The 21,378-nt window shown below is 35.5% G+C and overlaps 1 protein-coding gene across 1 annotated transcript in view; it reads right to left on the reverse strand.

Annotated features, from left to right (window-relative positions):
• Positions 1-21,378, reverse strand: part of LOC136034017 (uncharacterized) — a 110,479-nt gene that overhangs the window by 80,484 nt on the left and 8,617 nt on the right. Inside the window, exon 2 of the mRNA XM_065715067.1 lies at positions 11,885-12,061. Within this exon, the coding sequence (XP_065571139.1) occupies positions 11,885-12,061 (177 nt within the window). The remainder of the gene's footprint in view (positions 1-11,884; positions 12,062-21,378) is intronic.

Below are 21,378 nucleotides of genomic sequence, written 5' to 3' on the forward strand. Positions count from 1 at the left end.
ATCCTTACAATATAAGACCAAAATGTCATCTAAATATCTTTTATTATTTGACAAAGCATGTTTTAAATTAATTGGATTATTCTTATCCATCATATATTTATATTCTAGTTGACTTAAAAACAAGTCAGCTATAAATGGGCTGGCATTCCCCCCCCCCCATGGGAATTCCCACAATTTGCTTGTACAAATCACCCCCAAATCTTATATAAGTATTGTATAAAACAAATTCTAATAACTCAAAAATCATATCCAAGCTGTAACATCTCAAATTAACTGTAGTATTAAAGCAATTTGTCCATATAGCTTTTTTATTATAAATGTCTATTAATAAGAACCTTTTACTAGATAAGAGAAAAAAGAAAAAACTAAAAAAACTGGAATTGCACAAATATTTCAATATATTTTGACAATAGATTAAAGTAATTCGAAAACCTTAAAACAAATACCTCAAATTTTGAGGTTCAATGTAAATTGTTGGAGCTTTTGCATGCTTGGCACGTAAAGATTTTTCCAAGTGTCAATGTTAGAATGAACATTGAAAAATTGAAGAAAACAAATCAATAAAAAGAAGAAACTAAAAAAAAAGAAAAAACTAAAAAAGAAAAAAAACTAAAGAAGAAACTGTATCTATATATATATAAAAATAACTTGTATATATGCATGTTTGTTTGTTTGTGGGTTTGCATTTGACGTCATTATAAGTATATAAGGCTTTATATATGACGTCATTATAAGATGACACTACAGACCGGGACACCGGGACACAAATGACGACCGGGACACAGGGAATATAAATGACGACCGGGACACTCAAAGAGAAATTACAGACCGGGACACCGGGACACAAATGACGACCGTGACACCACAGTCACCACAGGACACATACTATATTTTAAGGCATAGAACGCCTCGATTTTTATTTGAGCTACCCTGGTGTTGAAACCCTTGATTCTCATTTCAAATATGTTTATTTTGTCAAAACAAATGGAAAAAAGTATTCCTACCAAATACCAATTAAAATATCAAGAAAATCCTCCTCAAATATCTTTGTTCCCCCAAAAGTAGAATCTTGGCAATTTTCAGCTTGAAAAAAAAATGCCGATACTGTGAAACTATTATAAACATTTTGTTTAAGTTTTCTTCAGTTTCGTTGGGACAGAAACAAATGTCCTTGTGTTTACACTTTTTTGTTCCACCTAGCTAGTCATCTATTCAAGTGAAACCATATTATGTAAATAAAATTGTCTTTAATATGCTGCTTAAAATCGCAGTCTCCGCGTCACTGAGCATCACAAGTGATGTGTAATTAAATGCAGACTATCTGTAGTTTCTATTTACATCAATCATAGTTAAAACTATTTAAGATGCAATTAACCTTTAAAATGCAAGGTAAATAGTAAGAAGATATAATGAGGTAGAAATAAATTAAAATCTCAAGGATCACCATGACCATAGAGCTTAACTAGCAAAAAAAAAAATTGAAGGGAGCAAAAAAAAACTGTTGAGCTGTTTCCCTTTTTGTTCTTTATCTTTTGCTATATCATTGTTTTTGTCGAAATGATTTTCTTTGGGATCGCAATACTTTTTTTTCTTTTTGGCAAATTAAACGCCATGTAAATATGCTATATTCTGCTATTTGTTTTTTTTTTTCTTCTTTTATGATCAAGATTAGTTGTTCTTTCTTTTTGCAGATGCAACACTGTCGAAAAAAATTAACTTTTAGCATCTGATTCTCTTTTCCTCAGTCGGGGTTTCCACTCCTATGGCTTTATCACTATTTATGGTAATATTTTGTGTTGCCTACAGAAAAAAGTCACTAAATCAGCACATTGATCACTAGATTATTGAAGAAAATCACTAAATCATCTAAAATATTACTAACATCTAGTAATTTTTTCACTGTGTGGCGACCCTGTCCTCAGTACATTCTAAGGCCACACTGGCTTTACATGAAGGCGTTCGACAGAAAAAAAAAATGTATAAGAAAACCGAATGATGGTGATTTTCAGCACCTATGAAGTAAATGCGCCTTCGTTTAGTTTCTTATTCATTTTTCTTCGTGTTTTTATTGTTTTATTCATTTCTTCGTGTTTTTATTGAACGTTATTTTACTTTTACTTTTTTTGTGATATCTTGTAGACTGCTTTTTGCTATTATCACAAATACATGCGGGGTTTGGGAGAGGGTACCAAAGAGGCCAAAAAGATTAATTTTCCGAACATGGCTCTCAGCCAACACTTGACTATTGGATTCGACAGAAACTCAGCTCAGAATTGAATTATGTACGAGCCTGTCAGAACTCATTGGGCTTATGTTAGTAGACAAGAATGTAGATTAAAATATACTTACAAACACGTTAAATAGGAAAATTGTCTCGCAAGAAATTTACTGTTATGACAGTAAATGACAGTATTATGACAGTAAATGACAGTATTATGAAAGTATAATCCTGAAATTACACCTATTGTTTCCGTTTATCTTAACAGTAAATGTTCCTTGCGCAAACAAACTAATGGGCGTTTTGAAAAAAGATCTTGAAACGGTGATATTACCTTTATATAGCCCTAGCATGTATGCAAAACTTTCATGTTATTTTTTTTCGGTTTGTACTTTTTTGTAATTATTTCTAATCGACATTGCTTTATATTACCAGACAATACCAATAAAAAAAGAAAAAAAAACAAGGAAAAATGTATGCATCGTTTTGCGTATAGCCTAGGGCTACATTCAGTCATTAGGAGAGGTAGGACGAAATTACACAATAACCATTATTATATTCGGAAAGTGTTGGACGGTAATTCGAACGGTATGTTTATTTTTCATCCAGCAAATTAACTCCAACTTTGACAAATTTACCGCCAAAACCTTTACCAAAAAAACCTTGATTTCGCTTAAAGTTTAAGCCCTGAAAAAGTATTAAAACATCAGATCTCTAAGATTATAGCATTGTAATACAAGTTGGAAACTGTAAGCGAAGCGAGAAGAAAATGTTGAGCTTCTAATCAGCGCTAGTTCAAGCTTATTACTAGATCAATATGAATTACCTCTGAATAAAACAGTTTAGGTTAAACGGGGATTGAGCTGCTTGTGGTTAAATGGGTTGAGTTAAAGGGTTGTTGACTTATGCTCAAGCCAAATGCATAAAAACAATAGCTATGCAAAATATAGACATTTACCTTATAACAGTGAGTAATTCAATCTTAAGAAAAATCATACTTACAAAGAAAAAAATGTATAAAAGGCAAAGGTGTTAACAGAAAGAGGCCTGCGAGAGGAGAATAAAGAAAAATGAGTTAATGCAGACTTTCCTTTGAGGTCTAGGCCAATGAGTTTATAAGCCTAAGTCAGATTAATTAAAAAAAATAATCATTGTAATGAAGGTCTCGAAAACGCTCAATTTTTTATGTTTTCACTGAAAAATACGAAAAACAAAACAAAACAAAAAAGCCTTCCTCTAGACCTTGAAAAATACTTTTTTGTTTCTTCACTAAAATAAACGAAGAAAAAACCTACTATTAATTTCTTTTCTTTTGAACTTGCATTATTATAACTTTATTTAAGCTCAAATTAGCTTTTATATAGTACTTTATTCTTCTTTGAAAAACATCTTTTATAGAAGACGTTTTTAAAGTTATTTTAATGGCATAACCAAAAAGATATTAATTAGCCCCCTCCAAAAAAAAATCAAAATCGCAGTTGGAATAATGTGTCATTTATTAGCCTACAATTTCATCAAAAGAGCGACTCCTGAAGGTAACCGTTAGTTACTGTTTGCAGGCACGGTTCGGGCTACGCAAACTCGTGGAAAGTCCATCCCAATAAAGACGGTCTCCCCCTGGCAGATCCAGGGGAGGCCAGGGGAGGGGAACTTTGCACCCCGAGATTTTTTCTGGCGCCCTAATTCATTGTTTTTTTTTCTTTTTTTTCTCTTTTTCAGAGTAAATTCCTCAATTTGGTCAGTTATTCGCACCCTTGTCACATCCACCCCCCCCCCAAGACTTTGCTTTAGTCCACCCTGATCCCAATACTACTATGGGGCCACCTAAACAGGGTTTCTCTGAAGAAAATAGGGACAGAAAGTGGATACAAAATCAATGTTGGGGGCTACCGACAAAACCTTGGCTCCCCACGGTATTTTCGTCCCTTTGACCCTGTAATTAAAGCAATTTTTGACCTATGAGGTGAGGGTCGTGGCACGTGCCTCTAAAACTACCTTTTATATCTGCCCCCTGATAGGGAAGAAGGAAGGAGGTTCGCAAAACCACAAATGCCAATAGTACTGTGGATGCTTTCGTAGGTCTGAAATCTCTTTTTTGATAAATGGAGGTGACACCGAAAACAATTTTTGGTCTTAAATTTTGACACTTTCACAGAACTTGCTCTGCCAACCATGTAAAATAAGAAAAAAAACTATAATATCTATGCAGTAGCTTTAAGCACTTCATATGTGTTACAAGTAATCGTTTCAGCTTAAGAATTTTTTTTCATATGTTTTAATACCATGATACTCTGCATATAAAAATAGTATAAATCGAAAAAGATTTAGTAACTTAAGATCTTATTTTGATTTTTTTGGCTTTATTATTTGTCAAAAACAGCATTACAATCTACGTTAAGCAAATTGTGAATGACCTTAATATATACGAATACAGGCATACTATTACTTAAATTTTGGAAAGCCATTACTTCGAGGGACGGTTGACTTAAGTAGAAGTATTGTCAGGGTTACCATCGAAGGCAAGAAAACACGAAAGCACTTTCATATACTAAATATCACCAAAAGACAAGTTAGCAGTGAGAAGCTTTAGTATACCAAATACATCCAAATCTATGAGACAGAGCAATTAGGATAATGCCATCTACATATAGTAACTAGTAGCAAATTGCCCTTTATCAGACACTAACATTATTGCCCTCATTATCTATAACTTATTTCGTGAGGTTCTCTAAAATTAAATGCACATTTTCTCTTGAAAATGCATAAGCTTCACAGTGCCACATTCACGCAGATTTTGTCCACAGTACTAATTACAATCCCCGTTTAATGCGTTCATTTTCCAGAAGCTCCGAAAATAGCAGGTTTTCACAAAGCCTCTGCCTATATTAGCAGTTATAGTCCATATTTTAGCCATGCATGAGTCAAGGCCGTATCTGAGAGACGGGGGATTAGAGGGTTATAATCCACCCCCGAGCTGTTTGTCCGACTCGTGAAATCGTAAAAAAAATGAATACAAAAAATGTTGATGATTTTTTAAAAGTTATTTTATGTAACCCCCTCCCCAGTAAAAAAAAATCCTGGATCCGGCCCTGTAGAGAGTATTAGGTAATAACTGTCAGCCTTTTGTTTTAAGCCATATCCATTTTAAGATTAACAATTTACCCCACCCCTCACTCAGTTTTAGGTAAAATGATCGGCTTGGCAATAACACGAACAGAAGACCGGGTTGAGTCAAACATAGCTGGGTTAAACAGGGGTTGAGTTGCATGAGTGTCGAGTTACAGAGGGAGCGAGGTTTGAGTTGAATGGAGGTTGAGTTAAACGGGAATTGGGTTGCAGGTTAGTTGAGCTAAATGAGGGCTGAAATACACGAAGGTTAAGTTGCACAGGGTTGAGTTACAGGAGGTCGAGTTTGACAGAGGTCAATTTAAACAGGGGTCGAGTTGGACGAGCATAGAGTTAAACGGGGTTTGAGTTGAACAAGGATATAGTTAAATAGGTTAAGTTAAACAAGGAATCAGTTGCACGTGGACTTCCGTTTGTCATTATTGATTCAAATTTTTGCCATCTATCGGTGTAACAACTTTCCAAAAACTGTAAATATGCCATGTTCTGCTGATGAAGAATCACAGATAGCCATCCGCTTGTGCTGTTTGGCCATCCGCCAATGGCCGCCGATGGCCTGTTTGGCCATCCGCTTGCGCTGTTTGGCCATCCGCTTAGGGCCAAAAAAATAGTTTGTCCCCAATTAGAGAAGAAAGATGTTATAAGTAAGAATGTTTAAATGAGATTGGGATTCACAGGAGGAGATAAGGCGTGAAGCTTTGGATAGATTGAGTTAGAGGATGAGCAGCCGTGTTGGCCTCAGGGGGCTTGTTAATACCGTGAGTCCATAGCAAAAGTAACAAGCCCAGGAGTATGTCTGAAAAATTTCATCATCCAAGCAAGAGATGATAACTTTGGTTGTTATGATTTTTGTTCTTGCTTTTTTTAATGTGTCATAAATGACTTATTATATTGAGTTTGTTTCTTGAATTTTTCGTATAGATCATACTAAGTTGTTACACATACAAAGACTAATTTTGCGATCCTCTACTCTTATAATAACGATTTTTCAGTTCGTCTCAAGTTTGACCAAATACATAAGTTTAATTCTACTCATCTATAGCATCAAGCTCTCGGAATCTTCGATTTTTTTTGGAAAACCTCTTTTACTTAAGCTTCAGTTACATTTTTTTTTTATTATTTGATTTTTTTTTTTGGTTTATTATTACCGCACGATTTCGGCTTCCATAAAAAGAAAAAAAATACCCTAACGGTGCTTAATTTATCAATAACAACAAAAAAGTGAGGTGTTTTCACGGATTTTTTTCGTTTTGAGCTACCGAATACCAATGTAATTACAAAAAATTGTCCTATTAAAGGAAGTGCAATTACCAATTTTTCTCGGCTTTCAGCCAATACAGAGCAGCGGGCCTTTAAATTAACGCGATGAAGCCAATGAACTTCACAAGAAAAAAGAAATAAAAATGACGTTACAATTATTGATCAGTCAATTCCATCTCTTATTCGTTTCCCAAAAATTTGGGATTTTATTCATAAAGTTGTAAAAATGGATAAAACAAGCAATTTAACTCATTTTTTATTTTATTTTTCTTCTGATAAAGTTAGTCATCAAGCGATCGGCGGTTATTCCCATGGTGTGAGATATAAAGGAAATTAGCTATAAAAAGTTTATCATCAGTTAGTATAAACAACAAAAAAAATTTTTAGTGAGTTTCTTTCATGGATTTTGACTTTTTCTGGAAATTTTCTTCTCGAGTTTTACTGTGGTTATTTTTTACATTCCCATAAATTTCCCAAAGGAAGAGGATCATGATTTTTTTTTTTTTTTTTTTTTTTTTTTTTTTTTTTTTTTTTTTTTTTTTTTTTTTTTTTTTTTTTTATGGGAACTAAGACTTGGAACACACTTCCGTCATAATTCCATATTTTCTAAGAAAATAATTGAAAATTTGGTATTTTTATACAAAAAGCACATAGCAGAGCAATGTTTCATCAATTGGTATAAACGGGGATGATTTCTTCTAGTTGGTAACTGTAAAGTTATTTATGGCTAATATTTACAGTCCCACTCGCATAAATCCTCCAAAATGGGGTGGAACCTTGATATATTTTTCAGGGGGGTGGGGGTACAAATATTTGGAAAACCTCTTACTTTTCAGAATATTTAAAAATTTATTATTTTACACAAAATATTTAAAAATTTAAAAAGTAAAAAAATGCAATGTACACCTTGGTTTTAGCAATATGGATATTTTCTAGTTGTAATTATAGATTTGATTCGAATTTGCTATGACACTCCCACAAACTTCCAAAAAGGGAGAGATCCTGTACCATTTTTCAAGAGAGGGGAGAAGCTAAGAAATGAAAATAATTCCAGCAAAGTCTTATTTTTTTTCCAAAATATTTCAGTATTGGTGGGCACACAAGGTATGTTTCAAAATCTGGAGGAAAAAAAATATCTACGTCGCGATTGCCCTCCAAAATCGTGCCCTGCTCTAAATTAAATAGAAACTAAACTTTAGAATAACTATGTATTTACAGTTGCTCTGGCATACATTTTCTGAAGAAAAGAAGTCTGTAAGTTTTTTAGGGGGAGCTAAAGTTTGGAAAAATACAGAAAATTCCAAAATCCCTCATTTTCTTAATCCTTTTGACTTGTAACACTTTCACTTTGGGAGCTCAAGTTTACATGAGTAATTTTATAGGGAGGGAATTCCCTTGGAGATGAAGTCCGGGATAAATTTACTGCGGGGAGAATTTTTCAGAGTAAAATTGGCCATGAGGGGGAGGGGGAATTAGCATGCCACCCATATTTTTTTGTAAATTACATGGCTTTCTAAAATAGGTTTTTCAAGAGGAGATTTAAAAAGGGGTGGATAAGGTTTGGATGAAAATAACGAAAAGTCTCATATTTTTTTCAAAATTTTGCGGAGTTCCACCCCATTTGTGTACATTTTTATACATCTAGAGTGAATGAAACATCTAGGGACCCTATCCTGTGACTACCATTGCATATTCATAAACTGCATTAGCAATATAATTTGTTTCCCTTAAAAGAAATAAAGAACAGCCCTAATTGAATATTTTGTGCTGTGAAAAATTAGAACTTGAGGCTCTAAAAGCAGACCATTGATGAAATTAAATTCGATTTGCTTAAACTTTCGAAGTTGCTGGAGGAAAACCTGGTGAATGTCTTATTTTTTAATAAACTCTCTTAGTGTGAGGATTTAGAGACGAGCCCAAAGCTAGAGGGAACTAATCATTACTGGAAAACATACTTTATATGAGAGTCGCACAATCTATAATTACTGTGTCAATGGGTAAGCTGCATACTGAACCTGCAGCTATTAACCTTAACACTTTTTCGCTTGGGGAAAACAGGAAAGTAGCCTATGCTAGAAATAGTAGCCAATGCAAGGATAGGCTCAAGAGCCTATCCTTCCAAGAAAAAGCTTTTTGAACATCTGAGTGTGAATGAAATTTTTTACATAGAAAATCTGAGAAACAAAAACATCAATTAACTTTAAGCATGAAGGGGTTAAGAAGAGGCGCTAGCCAGGGTAGCAGCCTCAGGCTCATTAACCCTGCAAAGAGTTAGTAATAACATTAGTAAATAGCGTCAGGACCTTTATTTGTACTTGGGCTTCAAACTATGAGCCCCACATGCTCATATGCCTTATCATGCTTCTGAGAGAAGAGAGAGAAGTTTATTATTAAATACAAGAATATACAAAATACAGTTCAAAATTGAATTACAATACACTTATTACAATACACTTATTCCCCCTCGAAACGCTCCATGGCCGGGGATAGAAGGGGGATCCCTGAATTCTGATTTTTGAAGTACAAGCGGCTTACTATTATCTATTGAAGGAGACACATTTGATCACGGTAAACGTAAGACATGAGTTCATTACATCAGTTACGATCAAAACTACCATTATTGCTGCTAAACTCATAACTATATATGCTCCATCTCTGTGCCTCAATCTACTCAAAGTTTGAATATTTATCTCCTCGTATTCAGTAAAGTTTCATTTCAATATTTTGTCGACCTTTGCCCACCCAATTCGGGCAGGGTCTGTTTTTTTTTCGCCCTAAATGGATGGCCGAAAAGCAAAATCCCTGGCGGTCCATCATTCATCGTCTATAAAATGTGGCCTAGGCATTCCAACCTTTCTGTCATTGCAGCCCAAGTAAGTGGGAACAAACCGCGTTCTTTGTTCAGCTTATTGTTTGACATAGTCAGTTGAGTATTTATAGCTATCCTTGGACTATTCTTCGGCAGTAGGTTTACTTTGGGTTACTCCCAATTTACAGAAACTAGGACGAAGACACGTATTATTTTCGAAGTCTAGGGGGGGGGGCAATTTTTTCTATCATAATAGCAAAACAATTTTTTTTCAATAAAAATATCACAAAAATTATTTTAAAATCTAAGGGGCGAATCCTCCCCTCCCTCAATTGACACTACTGATCTTCTTGAAAAAATCTTACATTTTTCCTGGTATTTTAGATACAATCCCATTTCAGAGATATGCTTCGGTTGTAATGTAATGTTGTAATGTAATGTTGTTGTAATGTTGTAATATCGTGTTCCCGATATTCTATTAATGCTCATCTTCTATTCTTCCAACTTTTTCAACTGCGAAAAAACAACCTGCATTATGGCAATTCTACTTTTTACCAAGTCCTGTGGCCATCATCTTTACTAACAATTAAATTAAGAAAAAGGCTTTTTCAACTGAAAGTAAGGAGCAATATTGAAACTTAAAATAAACAGAAATTATTTGCTCTGTGAGAGGGGCTGCCTCATCCCTCACTCTTTACGTTAAAGTCTTAAAGTTCTTTAAGAATAATGCTCATTCAAATTCAGTGGCCCTTGTGTTTGATCAAAAGAAATTTGATCTTAAAGAATTTTTCTTAAAGAATTGTGACAAAAAGTCAAGCTTTTGCGCAGAGTGAGGGATAAGGACGGAGCAGCTCCCGTCATATGCAGATCATTGCTCCTTACTTTCAGTCGAAAAACATTTTTATTTTATTTCTAACCGTTTTTAAATCACGCTAGAAAATGACTCCTCCCCTCCGCAAAAGCATCCCTAGAAAACTTGTCCCGGAAACCTCCCTCTCCTTATAAAATTCTCTCAATAGAATTCTACCCTTGCTGAAAAATGTTCGTTTATTTCTCAATAACAAATACTGTATGTAAACAATGGGCAAATTGCATACGTTACAGAATTGTTCCCATGGGCTGTGGGGGGCTGGGGTCACGTCATCCCCAGACGTATAGTTATTGGACCTCTTAAGTATGCTGAATCAAATAGCTGTTAAAAAGGAGTGTGGGAGGATGGCTAGTTGCCCTTTTTGGTCATTTTAAAAAAGGGCACTAGAACTTTTGATTTCCATTCGAATGATCTTTCTCTCTCGATTTCTTAGGACCGTTTGTTGGATATGGTCACCTCTAGGAAAAAAGAAAAATAAACACGCATTCAAGCGTCCACATTTTTATAGATGGAGACCTCTATAGTAGGGTTCTCTGACAAGGTTTATCTGATTGGTGTAATTTTCATTAAGATTGCTTGATTTTTTGGAGTTATTTCCCTTTTATTAAAACAGACAAACTTTCTCAGGGTCGTAGCTTTTGATGGGTAACATTAAACTTAATGAGTCTTATATATTTGGAATCAATGGAAAAGGTAATTCTTTTGATGCATCAAAAATTGTCAAAATCTATATCCACTTACAGGATTTCTAATTCACAAATATACAAGAAGGGGGAAAACAAGCTTTCTTTCGTTATTTAGATGAAGATAAAAACAAATTTTAATGTAAATGCTTTGATCATTTTCGATTTTTTGCAATGAAATTACCTAATAAGTTTTTTTTCCGAAATTCCGCGTGGTAACTATACCCCTCTCTTTTGCCGAATCACAGTAAATTCAAAGCATTTGCATTTTTGTTAAGTTTAGCAGGGTTTTATCTTGCCATTTGGTACCGTGTTCTCCCATAGCTTTCGCCATATTCATTAAGGTCAATTTCACCAAAATACTCAATTAAAAGGAGGATTTTGGTTGTAAAGCTCTATTGAATTTCCCGATGCAGGAACTGTTCTCCGCACCGCAACCCAATCAAAAGGTCCTTCCCAAGGGAGAAAGGCTAAAACGCGGCCACAACCCCTCCAATTTACCCCTTAACGGAAAGGTAAAAGAAGAGCTTTTTTCTGACTTTATTTTTAGAACTAATGTTCAACTCCTAATTAGATTGTTTTACCTCCTTTTGAATATATCAATTTTTGTTGAAATTTTTAATTTTAAAATACAATTTTTAATTTTAAACCATTTTTTTTTTAATTTGGCTGATTTTTAAAATACACTTAGTATTTTTCCTATACGCATAATATGTAGATTTTTTTTCTATTTTTTTTAATTGATAAACTTTTTAGAGCTTCCCTTTTTTGTTCCTGTGTGTTTTTTTTTCTTTTTTTTTATCCTTGACAAAAGACAGTAATTTGACATTCTTGCTCCTGATAGCTACTAAAAATTACAATTTATCAAATTTTAAAAATATAAAATTTATTTCAGACTTATAAACGCTCATTCTTACCTGAATTCTATCCTTAATCTGACAATACAAAAGCTTAGTCTTTTCCTCGATTCGGGTCAATTCTTTGGTCTGCAGTGCCTTTAAATTAGAAGCAAGTTGGAGTTTGATAGGTAAAGTTGGAGGCAGAATCACAAGAGGTCCTTCTCGACTAAGGGGAAGACCCAGTATACACTCCTCCTAGAAAATTAGGTGCAAAATATTAGCCGTTGAAATTTAAAAATGAACACAATAATTTTAATACGAACCAACAGACTGAAAATATTGAAAAGATGGCATTCATTATACACAAGCTGCTATGACTACTGATTATTTGAAAGAAAGATTGGTGTGGTTTTAAAATAATATTTTGCCGATGAGAGTTAAAAATATGAATGTGAATCGTTGAGTTGAAACACCGTATGATTAACTTTCCCTGGTGAAACATTTATCAAACCTACTCTGATTAAAATAAAGACATGAAAATTATTTTTTTAGACTTTATCCCCCCCTTGCAAAAATTCCAAGTAGCAGGAAAAACGCTTTTAAATTTTTGTTGATATTTTTATTGACACAAGTTCAAGCATTATGACAGTTGGCTGGTTGTGCGTAAGTATTTTAACTTGGCTATTTCTAAATGCATCATTTTAGAATTCACTTTGTTCATTTCAAGCTAACAGAATGTGAGTTTTCAGAGAAATCTGTGCTATTTGGGGAAAATTATCTTGTAAAACGCAACAAAAATACAAATATATTCCAGAACTAAAACATTGGGAAGTTTATTGCCAGAAGTATACAATTTTGTTTCTGAATATTGCAAAACTGAATAATATTTTAGCTAGTCTTCTAAGAGGAAGGGACAGCTTACATCATACCAGAGATCAGTGGCTTCAACTGAGGGGGGACCTCTGTCCTACTGGGTTTCATGTCCCCCTGAATTAAAAAAAACGCCTTTTTAGGGTATTTTCAACGAAAAATTTTAAAACGACAAATTTCTCTCCCCCCCCCCCTAGGTATTGAAAAATACATTTTGCCCCCTAAATTTTCGTGACTTGACGCCACTGCCATTTACTGTAACCTAGCAGACCCTTTTAAGGGAGACGATTGAATTCTGTTCATAAGCTACAGAAAAGCTCTTGAAAGACTGCTCAAGCAAAGAAGATCCCAATATTTTTTTTCGATCCTTTTTTTTTTCGCAATCCATTTTGATTCGTGTAACGATAGTCTTAATTGGGTAGTATTTTTGGATAAGGACACGAATGAGCCAAATAGCTGAGAAGAATACCACAAGTTTGTTCGTCGTGGCATTGAAGCAACGAGAAATACTTGCTCATAGGTTTGGAATGATTATTGATTCCAAACGAGAGGAAGGTGTGACTTCCCCAAATTTTATACACGAGTCATTACAAGGTGGATTGTCCTCCCAACAAGTTCCACAAAAGCTTCTTAAGGAGCTGAATCCTTATAACCCTTATTACATCAATTATGATAATCCTGTCAAAGAAGGCTTGAAAGGTTACTCTAACCCTTACTCGTAGCTGGATAAGCTAATGCTCAAAGTGTCATAATTTGCGTGTAAATGTAATGTCTTTGAAGGCATTATAAGTGATAACACATTTCCGTTATGCGAAGGTCGGAAGGTTTTGTGTGATATAACATCATCATATTGTGGAAAAAAGGAAAAAGTGTAACCCTCCGGTCACGAAGCGTTGAAAATCCGGCACGCTTTGTGGTAACTTGAACATTCATACTGATGCATTAAGCCTTTTTATGAATCAAATAGTAAAGCGAGAATACATTTTTTTGCTAAAATATGAGCTTTTAGGAATGTTTCTCACGCTCTCGAGTCCGACGTTCGCTTCCAGAACCAGTTTTTGCTGAGCAGCATATATGCTGCTTCCACTAATTTTTTTCATTCTCTAGTAAAGTTAAGCTTTCCAGTTTAATTCACGTCTGATTTGCGAAATACTTAAATCTGATTGGTACGAAAATAAATCATCGCTGTGTGTCCAAAGGCCTTATCTAGCATTTCACATAACTGTGACAATTGTCGTCCGTCCTTGCCGAGTTGTTAGCGCGCTAGACTTGAAACCCAGAGGAATAGGGTATGAGTCCTAGTGTAGCTGGTTTTCTGGTTTAGAACAGAGGTCAATGTTGTGACTCCGTAAGCTCAGCCAGAGTCGATACAGCTCGAAATAGGTACCTGGAGAAATCCGGGGGGGGGCGAGAAGCATCGAATTATTGACCCCCAACCTCGCGTTGCACTGCCGGCCGAAGGCAGCCAATCAGGAGATCTTTATTTTTGCTACACAGACGATTGGTCAGCATGCAAAAAGTTGTTTGAAGATAATTGTCAAAAGACTTTTGCTAAGCCGATCTCAAAAAACTGTGACAATCAGCCGTCCTAGCCGAGTTGTTAGCGCGCTAGACTTGAAACCCTAAGGAATGGGGTTTGAATCCTGTTGCAGCTGGATTTTTGGTTTAGAACGGAGGTCAATGTTGTGACTCTGGGGGTCCCAACATTGTGATGTCCCCCCAGAGAAATCTAAGGGGGGACGAGAATATCGGAATATTTGCCCCCAACCACGCATTGCACTCCCAGCAGAAGGCAGACAATCAGGAGATCTCTATTTTTGCTACACAGACGAATGGTCAGCATGCAAAAAGTTATTTTAAGATAATTGTCAAAAGACTTTTGCTAAGCCGTTCTAAAGGGAATGATCGGCAGGGCAATTCATGTTCAGTCACCCTTTGGTCATCCAGATCTATGTTGCCTGCTAATACTCCCTTTGAGAACCCACTTATAAAACCGTTTTGGCAACTATATCAAAAGTGTGAAAATGCCAGATATGACCTACAGCCATGACAGTAAAATGCAACGTCGAAGAGCCAGTAGCCAGGTCACACACAGATTAAACAGGGCCACAGGGGTTCAAGCCTCTCTTGTTTGAGCTATTGACGGAAAACAAGAAGCAACTTCGAAGGACCAGTGCCAGGGTCAGACAAAGATTAGATAGGGCCAAGGAGATGTCATGGACACTAACAGCACAAAGTAGACAATCCATTAAACACCTCATCTAGTGTCAGTTGCTACAGGGGTTGCACCGGATTCTTATGGTGTACTGTCAGAATAATATCTAAATATGGCCATATTTACATGGCACTACATTTAACAGGAAAAGACGTTAAAATTCCTATTGCCGAGTGACCTCAAGGCTTGGAGGTAATCCATTAAATAGTCCATCAATCTCAATAATTATTCAAGGTCGATTTTTCAAATAAGGCAATCCCTGCATGCCGTATGCTTGGATGAAATGCAATTCGTAGTTATGAAAACCTTTTTTCAATACAATAAAACCATTTGGCAGTTTGATTAACTTCAGCGAAGGAGCATAAAAATAAGTAGAACTTTGAAAAAAAGAAAAACTAAGACTTATTAAAAAATATTGTATTACATTAAAAGTTTAATCTGTTTTTGTTAGCAGGAAACTCATTTCAGATGACAAGGAGGAGCCCATGAATGTGTTAGGGCTAAGGAATTTTCCCTTCATTTTAAGGAACCCTTTTCTGACAGCTATATCTTTCCAAAGATATCATGGAGAATTCATGTCTCTATAAAATATTAATTTATTGACACCCTCTGTAAAAAAAAAATGCATCATAGAGAAGTTAATGAAGAAAGAAAAAAGAAAAGCAAAAAACTCACATAACAACGCAGAAACAGAAATAAAGATGAACTATAGGTCGAACACTAGTGATATATATTTAGTTCAGAATGCACGCAAGAGGAAAATCAACAATTCTGTCGCAACGCTCTCGGAATTTGGTGGCGAGTACATCCAATTTTTTTACATATTTCAAACACTCCATAGCGCCTAGAAATGTAACTGTTTCGTATCCAAATGGGTATACATAGAAAATATTCGCAAAACCGAAAAAAAATGCAGGAAAAATTTCCTCCCTTGGTGGTTCATTAGACTTGGTCAGGCCAAATACACGAAGAGATTTCTGCCATTAAAAAATATGCCTTACTTTCATTGGCTTACGTCTATTATACGTTTTCATTTTTCAATCACTTTATTCCTTAAGCAGATATTAGAAAGGGAAAACCAAAAAAACTAGATTATGAGAACCAAAAAGATAGTTATGAGCAATCCCTCTGTTTCTCCATGAAAAAAATTTATGAACTTTAGCAAATGCATTGGGTGCTTTTGAACGTCTTGGACTGTGAATTTTTGTAACCTAAACAGGAATTGCTGATCTATAAAAACAATCTGATGTAAAATGTTTTCTGACTTAATTTAAGAGTAGAACGATAAAATTTTTAAATAAATAGCAAAATATTCTAATGTCATGCAAAAATAGAAATAAGAAGCAATAACCCAACAGGGCCAACACTATAGCTCATTGAACTTTCGTGTTTTATCCGACACGCCAGAGTGAATATCTTATTTACTAACGACATGGTACGGCTTCCGAAACAATAGGGAGGAAATGTCATCCCTTGACCACCAGTGGTTTATTTGAAACTTGCCCTTGACTTTTTTATATGGAATGCTGACATTTTGCCACTATTTTTCTTTAAGTAGGAAAAAGAAGCAGACAAGCAAATGTTGGATCGTTCATACTATAGCCAAAACCGGAGTAGTGCGAACGCCATTTTGCTGGCTACCGAACAGTCTCAAATGAAAGCAAAGGGAGGGTACAATATGCCTATTCTTAGGATTATTTTTAGTATTTCAATTTATCTCCCCGCCAAAAAAAATGCCCCAGTTATACCCTCCCTCTGTACATTAGTTGAAGATTCCACTCATCGAGGAGTAAACCCAGGAGTACGTTGTTTCCACCGCCTCCTGATACTAACTCCTGAGTATAGTTAGAACACTCCTCACTTATAATTATGGCTCCTAATACCAAAATATAATCGCATACTTCCAAGAATCTTTCTTGCCTACAATTGTAACCATGATGGGGTAATTTCCATATCTCGAAAGAGTCTGCTGCTAAACTTCCCCAGGTAACTGCATGTAACCCATGTATGTGCATGTACCTGAGGTAAGCCTTTTAGCAAATGACACGAGGATTATGCTCCCCGAACGTAAAAAACCTGCAAAATGTACCAAAATCAGAAAAATCCGTGGGTATTGGTAGATCTTTTTTTTTGTCACCCTAGATTTTTTGGAAAACTGAACTCTCATCTTCTACCAATGGGCTGGTGACACAAACTTAGGCACAGAGGCGCCATTTGGGGGGGGGGGGTCAGGGGTGGGCAGATGCCCGCCCCAGATTTTCCAGGGGGCCCAAGCTTCCACCACAAAGGGCCCTTTTCCGGCCATAATTATCCATAATGTCCAACAAAATCCATTCTGTTCAAATGATTTGAACTAACTGTACGCCTATTAGCCAAAGAGCGTAATTACCTGATGACCCTTGGGGTAATTTTGCTATTTGCTATTAATCATTGTAAACTTTGAAAGTAAGTTGGATTCATAATAAAAGTCTCAAGTTCTGTCAAATGCCCCATGCCCACCCCTAGATTTGGCCCAAATGGCGCCTCTGTTTAGGCACTTATCAAATATGTTGGTTGAGAGGGAGCAAGGTTGTAGAGAAGCTTATTTCAGCTACTTTTAACCTCCCACCCCCCAAAAAAAGCAACTGCATTTTACAGCAAAAATTACAATAAAGAAAAGGTCTATCTAGGGAAAAGGTCTTTATGTAGGCGATTATACTTTTTACGTTCAAAGGATAGTAGCCTAAATTATTTCCGTAGCATTCCCACATTCCAAGATGCTTTATTCCATGAGACTCAAGGAGTATCGAGACTATAGTGCACTTCCACGGCTAAAAAATCGAAACAAATTACTCATGTAATTATATTCTAATAACATCCGTTCAGTTTCAAGAGATGCCCTCTGTAAACCTTGAAACTGTCTAGGGTATTTTCGATACTCGATATCTCCCACTCTTTAAAGGAAAAAAACTAACAAATTCAAACTGCATTGTGTTGTAATCGATATCATAATAGTTTAAAATCCATTTTACAGACGCTTTCACGAGAAAGTAGGTATAAATTCAGGAAGGGGGGGGGTATAGTCCACTTCTCTCATGGAATATACACTTTTCAATAATTTGTCCGCATTTCCCTACCTATACCTATAATGTATTTTGCGGCTTCTAAGATACTAAGAAGTCACTAAAAAAAATTTCACCTCCGATCAGAATTAATCTGCCACCCGCTATGGGCGTTAGCCTGTTTAATATGTAATATAAAGCCCAAGTTCTATTTTGTGAGAGCCTTTGATGTCCATTGATTCTACACCAGTGGTTTCATTGGTGGGTGAGGAAGGGGGAGGTATTTAGCCCCTAGATTTCCAAAAATGTCTTTCTTTAATTATGCACATTGAACAATCGAAAAAAATACTCCTCTAGACCTTGAAAAATACATTTGGACTCCCCACTGCCTTTTCGAAAAAAATGGCCCCCCTGCTTTTTATATTGATATTGTAATGGTTTCTTTAAGGGTGACATACTTATAAATATCTGAATTCCAAAGTCGACAAAAAAATAATTGAAAGAAAATCCAGTTTCTTCCTAAAAATTTAAACCGATATTAATATCCAAATTAAGGAGGATTTAACAGTTAAATTTTCACATTTATAATACCGCAAAATCTACAGTGAAAGATAGTTACTAAGCCACAATATTGGGATCACTGACTTTATCAGACAAAAAATGAAACAAGTAAATAAAAACCGCATAATCCCCTATATGTTCGTCCTTGTCCGGTCAGTTTCAAGCTCCGCTGAAATTCGTGCATAAGAAAAGGCGGTGCTAAGAATGTTGTTAAACAGGCATAATACAACTATTGAATCCAATGTTTTTTATCTTCCTTTTTCAAGAAATAATTAATGAAGCGATGCATTACTTCCGTATTCGTAGGTCTTGAGTTCATATACTTTCCAACCAGTCACATAAGTAGGGTTTTTTTCAGTTGTGGGGATGAGGACATTCAGGGCAATCTAGAATTTTGGGGAGGGTTAGTCCCCCCCCCATTTACGTTCCTGTTTCCATTATAATTCAAGACTATTTTTGGAGTTTGTACAACTTATAAGGGAGATAATTTACAAATTGAATAACGATACTTCCCCCTAAAAAAAATAATATAGAACTTTCGTAATACATCCTTTATTTCATTCATTTTAGAAGTTATAGTAGGGATGGTAATTCGAAAGAGTGAAGATACCATGAATTTTATAAATAACACGAAATTTTATTATTTCGGGCCTTTGACCGTTATTAAGGACGAGGTCTTTGTTAATTTTTTTACGCATCAAAGATAGCGCTCAATTTTGCTAGCCTTCATCTTTCAACTATCTCTGTGAGTTAGGAAATAGGATATCGCATCTAGCAAATTCCTGGTGGCATACGGTTAAGGGCTGTGAAAGGAGGGAGGGTGTAAAAAAGCTGATAGTAAGTAAATGCAATGGTCATAGCTAATGCAGGCACAATATTTTTACTGAAAAAACATAAATATGACCATATTCAGCGAAGATGCTTTCTACAGGGTGATTACAGGGCCCTCTGTTGGGGCTAGAGGGCTTAATTGCTTTAAAGATTCCAAAAAATTGTTTTCTAGCGGGTTTTGTCCCTGTAGTGCCCGTTCGCTTTCAAGAGGGAAACCATCTGTGTTTCTCTTTCAACTGCTTTGTTCGACCAGGTTACATGTTTGAAGTTTTACAAAAAAAAAAAAAAAAAAAAAAAAAAAAAAAAAAAAAAATGTCATTATCGTAGATACGAAGGAATGTCTAAGAAGGAATGTCAAAAATTTATTGTAAGACAATACCAAAAAACAACACTACAACCCAGTCCAGAGGAGAGAAGGTATGCCTATTAGATTGTTTCGGGGCCTATAGAGTTCAAACAAAGATCGTGAAGTGGGGGGGGGGGTATTTTCATTGTTATTATACACTTCCATAGTTCTGATCCTTCGCAGCATTGAGTTCTGCAGGAACATGTTGCCTTGTTCTCCTCGTGGTATGACTAGCACACGATGAGCATACTGATCTGGAAGATTAAAGACCTTTGGATTCACCCGCTAGGCAACAAATTAAGATCGGGCAATGTATTGTAGTTGAATATAATTGGTAAAAGAAAACTGAGATTAGGCTAATAGACTTTCGTCATGCATCAAAAACATTAAATGTGTAGTATTGGCATCTCGACAACGAAAATTCAAAAGGGGGTATATTACAAAGCATAGATTTAGGTATCTAGAATAAGATGGAAACAATGAAGATATCGAAAGCCCTTTTCTCCAACTATTTCTATGAGGTAAGAAAGACAATATAGCAAAATTTTGAGAAAAAAAGAAACTTCTATAAATTTTAAGAACAAAACAAGATAGGAGAAAACAAAGTTCTAAAGCCCAGCAGTGGTGAGACCCACAGACTATCTGTAAAATGCATGCTTTTGATTTTGGACTTGTATCTTGCAATATTAACCTCTGATTTATAACCTCTGATTTCTGAACATGGTCAAAAAGTCTTCAACACCAAGTTTTGTTAGAAAAAATAAACTATTTAATACCTACGCCAAAAGAGCTCCTAAATAGGATATCGAGGTAATGGGACTCCGAGGCCCACTAGCGCACGTTCCTGCCTCCACCCTCTTGTTCATTACGAAAGTAAAACAGTTCAAAATAGGGATGATACCTTTTTATTGACAGTGAATAGATATAAAATTATTTAACTGGATATTTCGAACAAAACTTGATTTTTCTTCTAATCCCTTCTAGATTCAGTAAAATACCTGTTTTTGGTGTATTGTCATTGAAAACTATTAAAAATGCCTTTTTCGGTGTTTTCATTAAAAAACTAAAAATCGGTGAATTACCCCTATATTATAAAAAATCCTCCCCCAATATTTTCGTGAATTGACGCCATTGGAGACGTGACTCTTGGCCGCATTAATATCGCGGTATAAATCAAATGACTCGCATACCAGACAGGTTTTCACAAAACTGTAATTTTGCGTTAAAATTCGAAAAAAATCCCTAGACTTTAGAGACATAAAAAGTCGTTTCAAAGCAGCATACTAATATCTCATTTGATAAATGACTCCAACTTTTTGCTCTTTGTCTGGATGGTTAACGATCGAGTATTTTTCAACAATAGACGTCCTATTTCACCAGGGGTTCCTTAAAGTCCTTTGTTACTTGGTAGGAGGGAGTTTGACAGAAAAAATCAGGATGAAGGCACTAAAAGGTTGAAGGTTTTCATATACACAAGGGGTTAGGTACTACATCTCTTCGATTCATTAGTAAAACCAATTAATAAGCACTTTTTTCGGGTAGATGGCATTGATTTTCACTTCCTTCATTCGTCTGAGGCAAGCTAAGCTAATTAGCTTCTAATTTAGTTTTATCCAGAAGATTGGATAAAATGCAGTTTGGAACTCACCGACACTGCGGCTAATGGAATAAATCGACTAATGGGAACTAACCTACACAGCGGTATTAA

Source organism: Artemia franciscana, chromosome 12, assembly GCF_032884065.1.
Source record: "Artemia franciscana chromosome 12, ASM3288406v1, whole genome shotgun sequence".
Taxonomy (NCBI): domain Eukaryota; kingdom Metazoa; phylum Arthropoda; class Branchiopoda; order Anostraca; family Artemiidae; genus Artemia; species Artemia franciscana.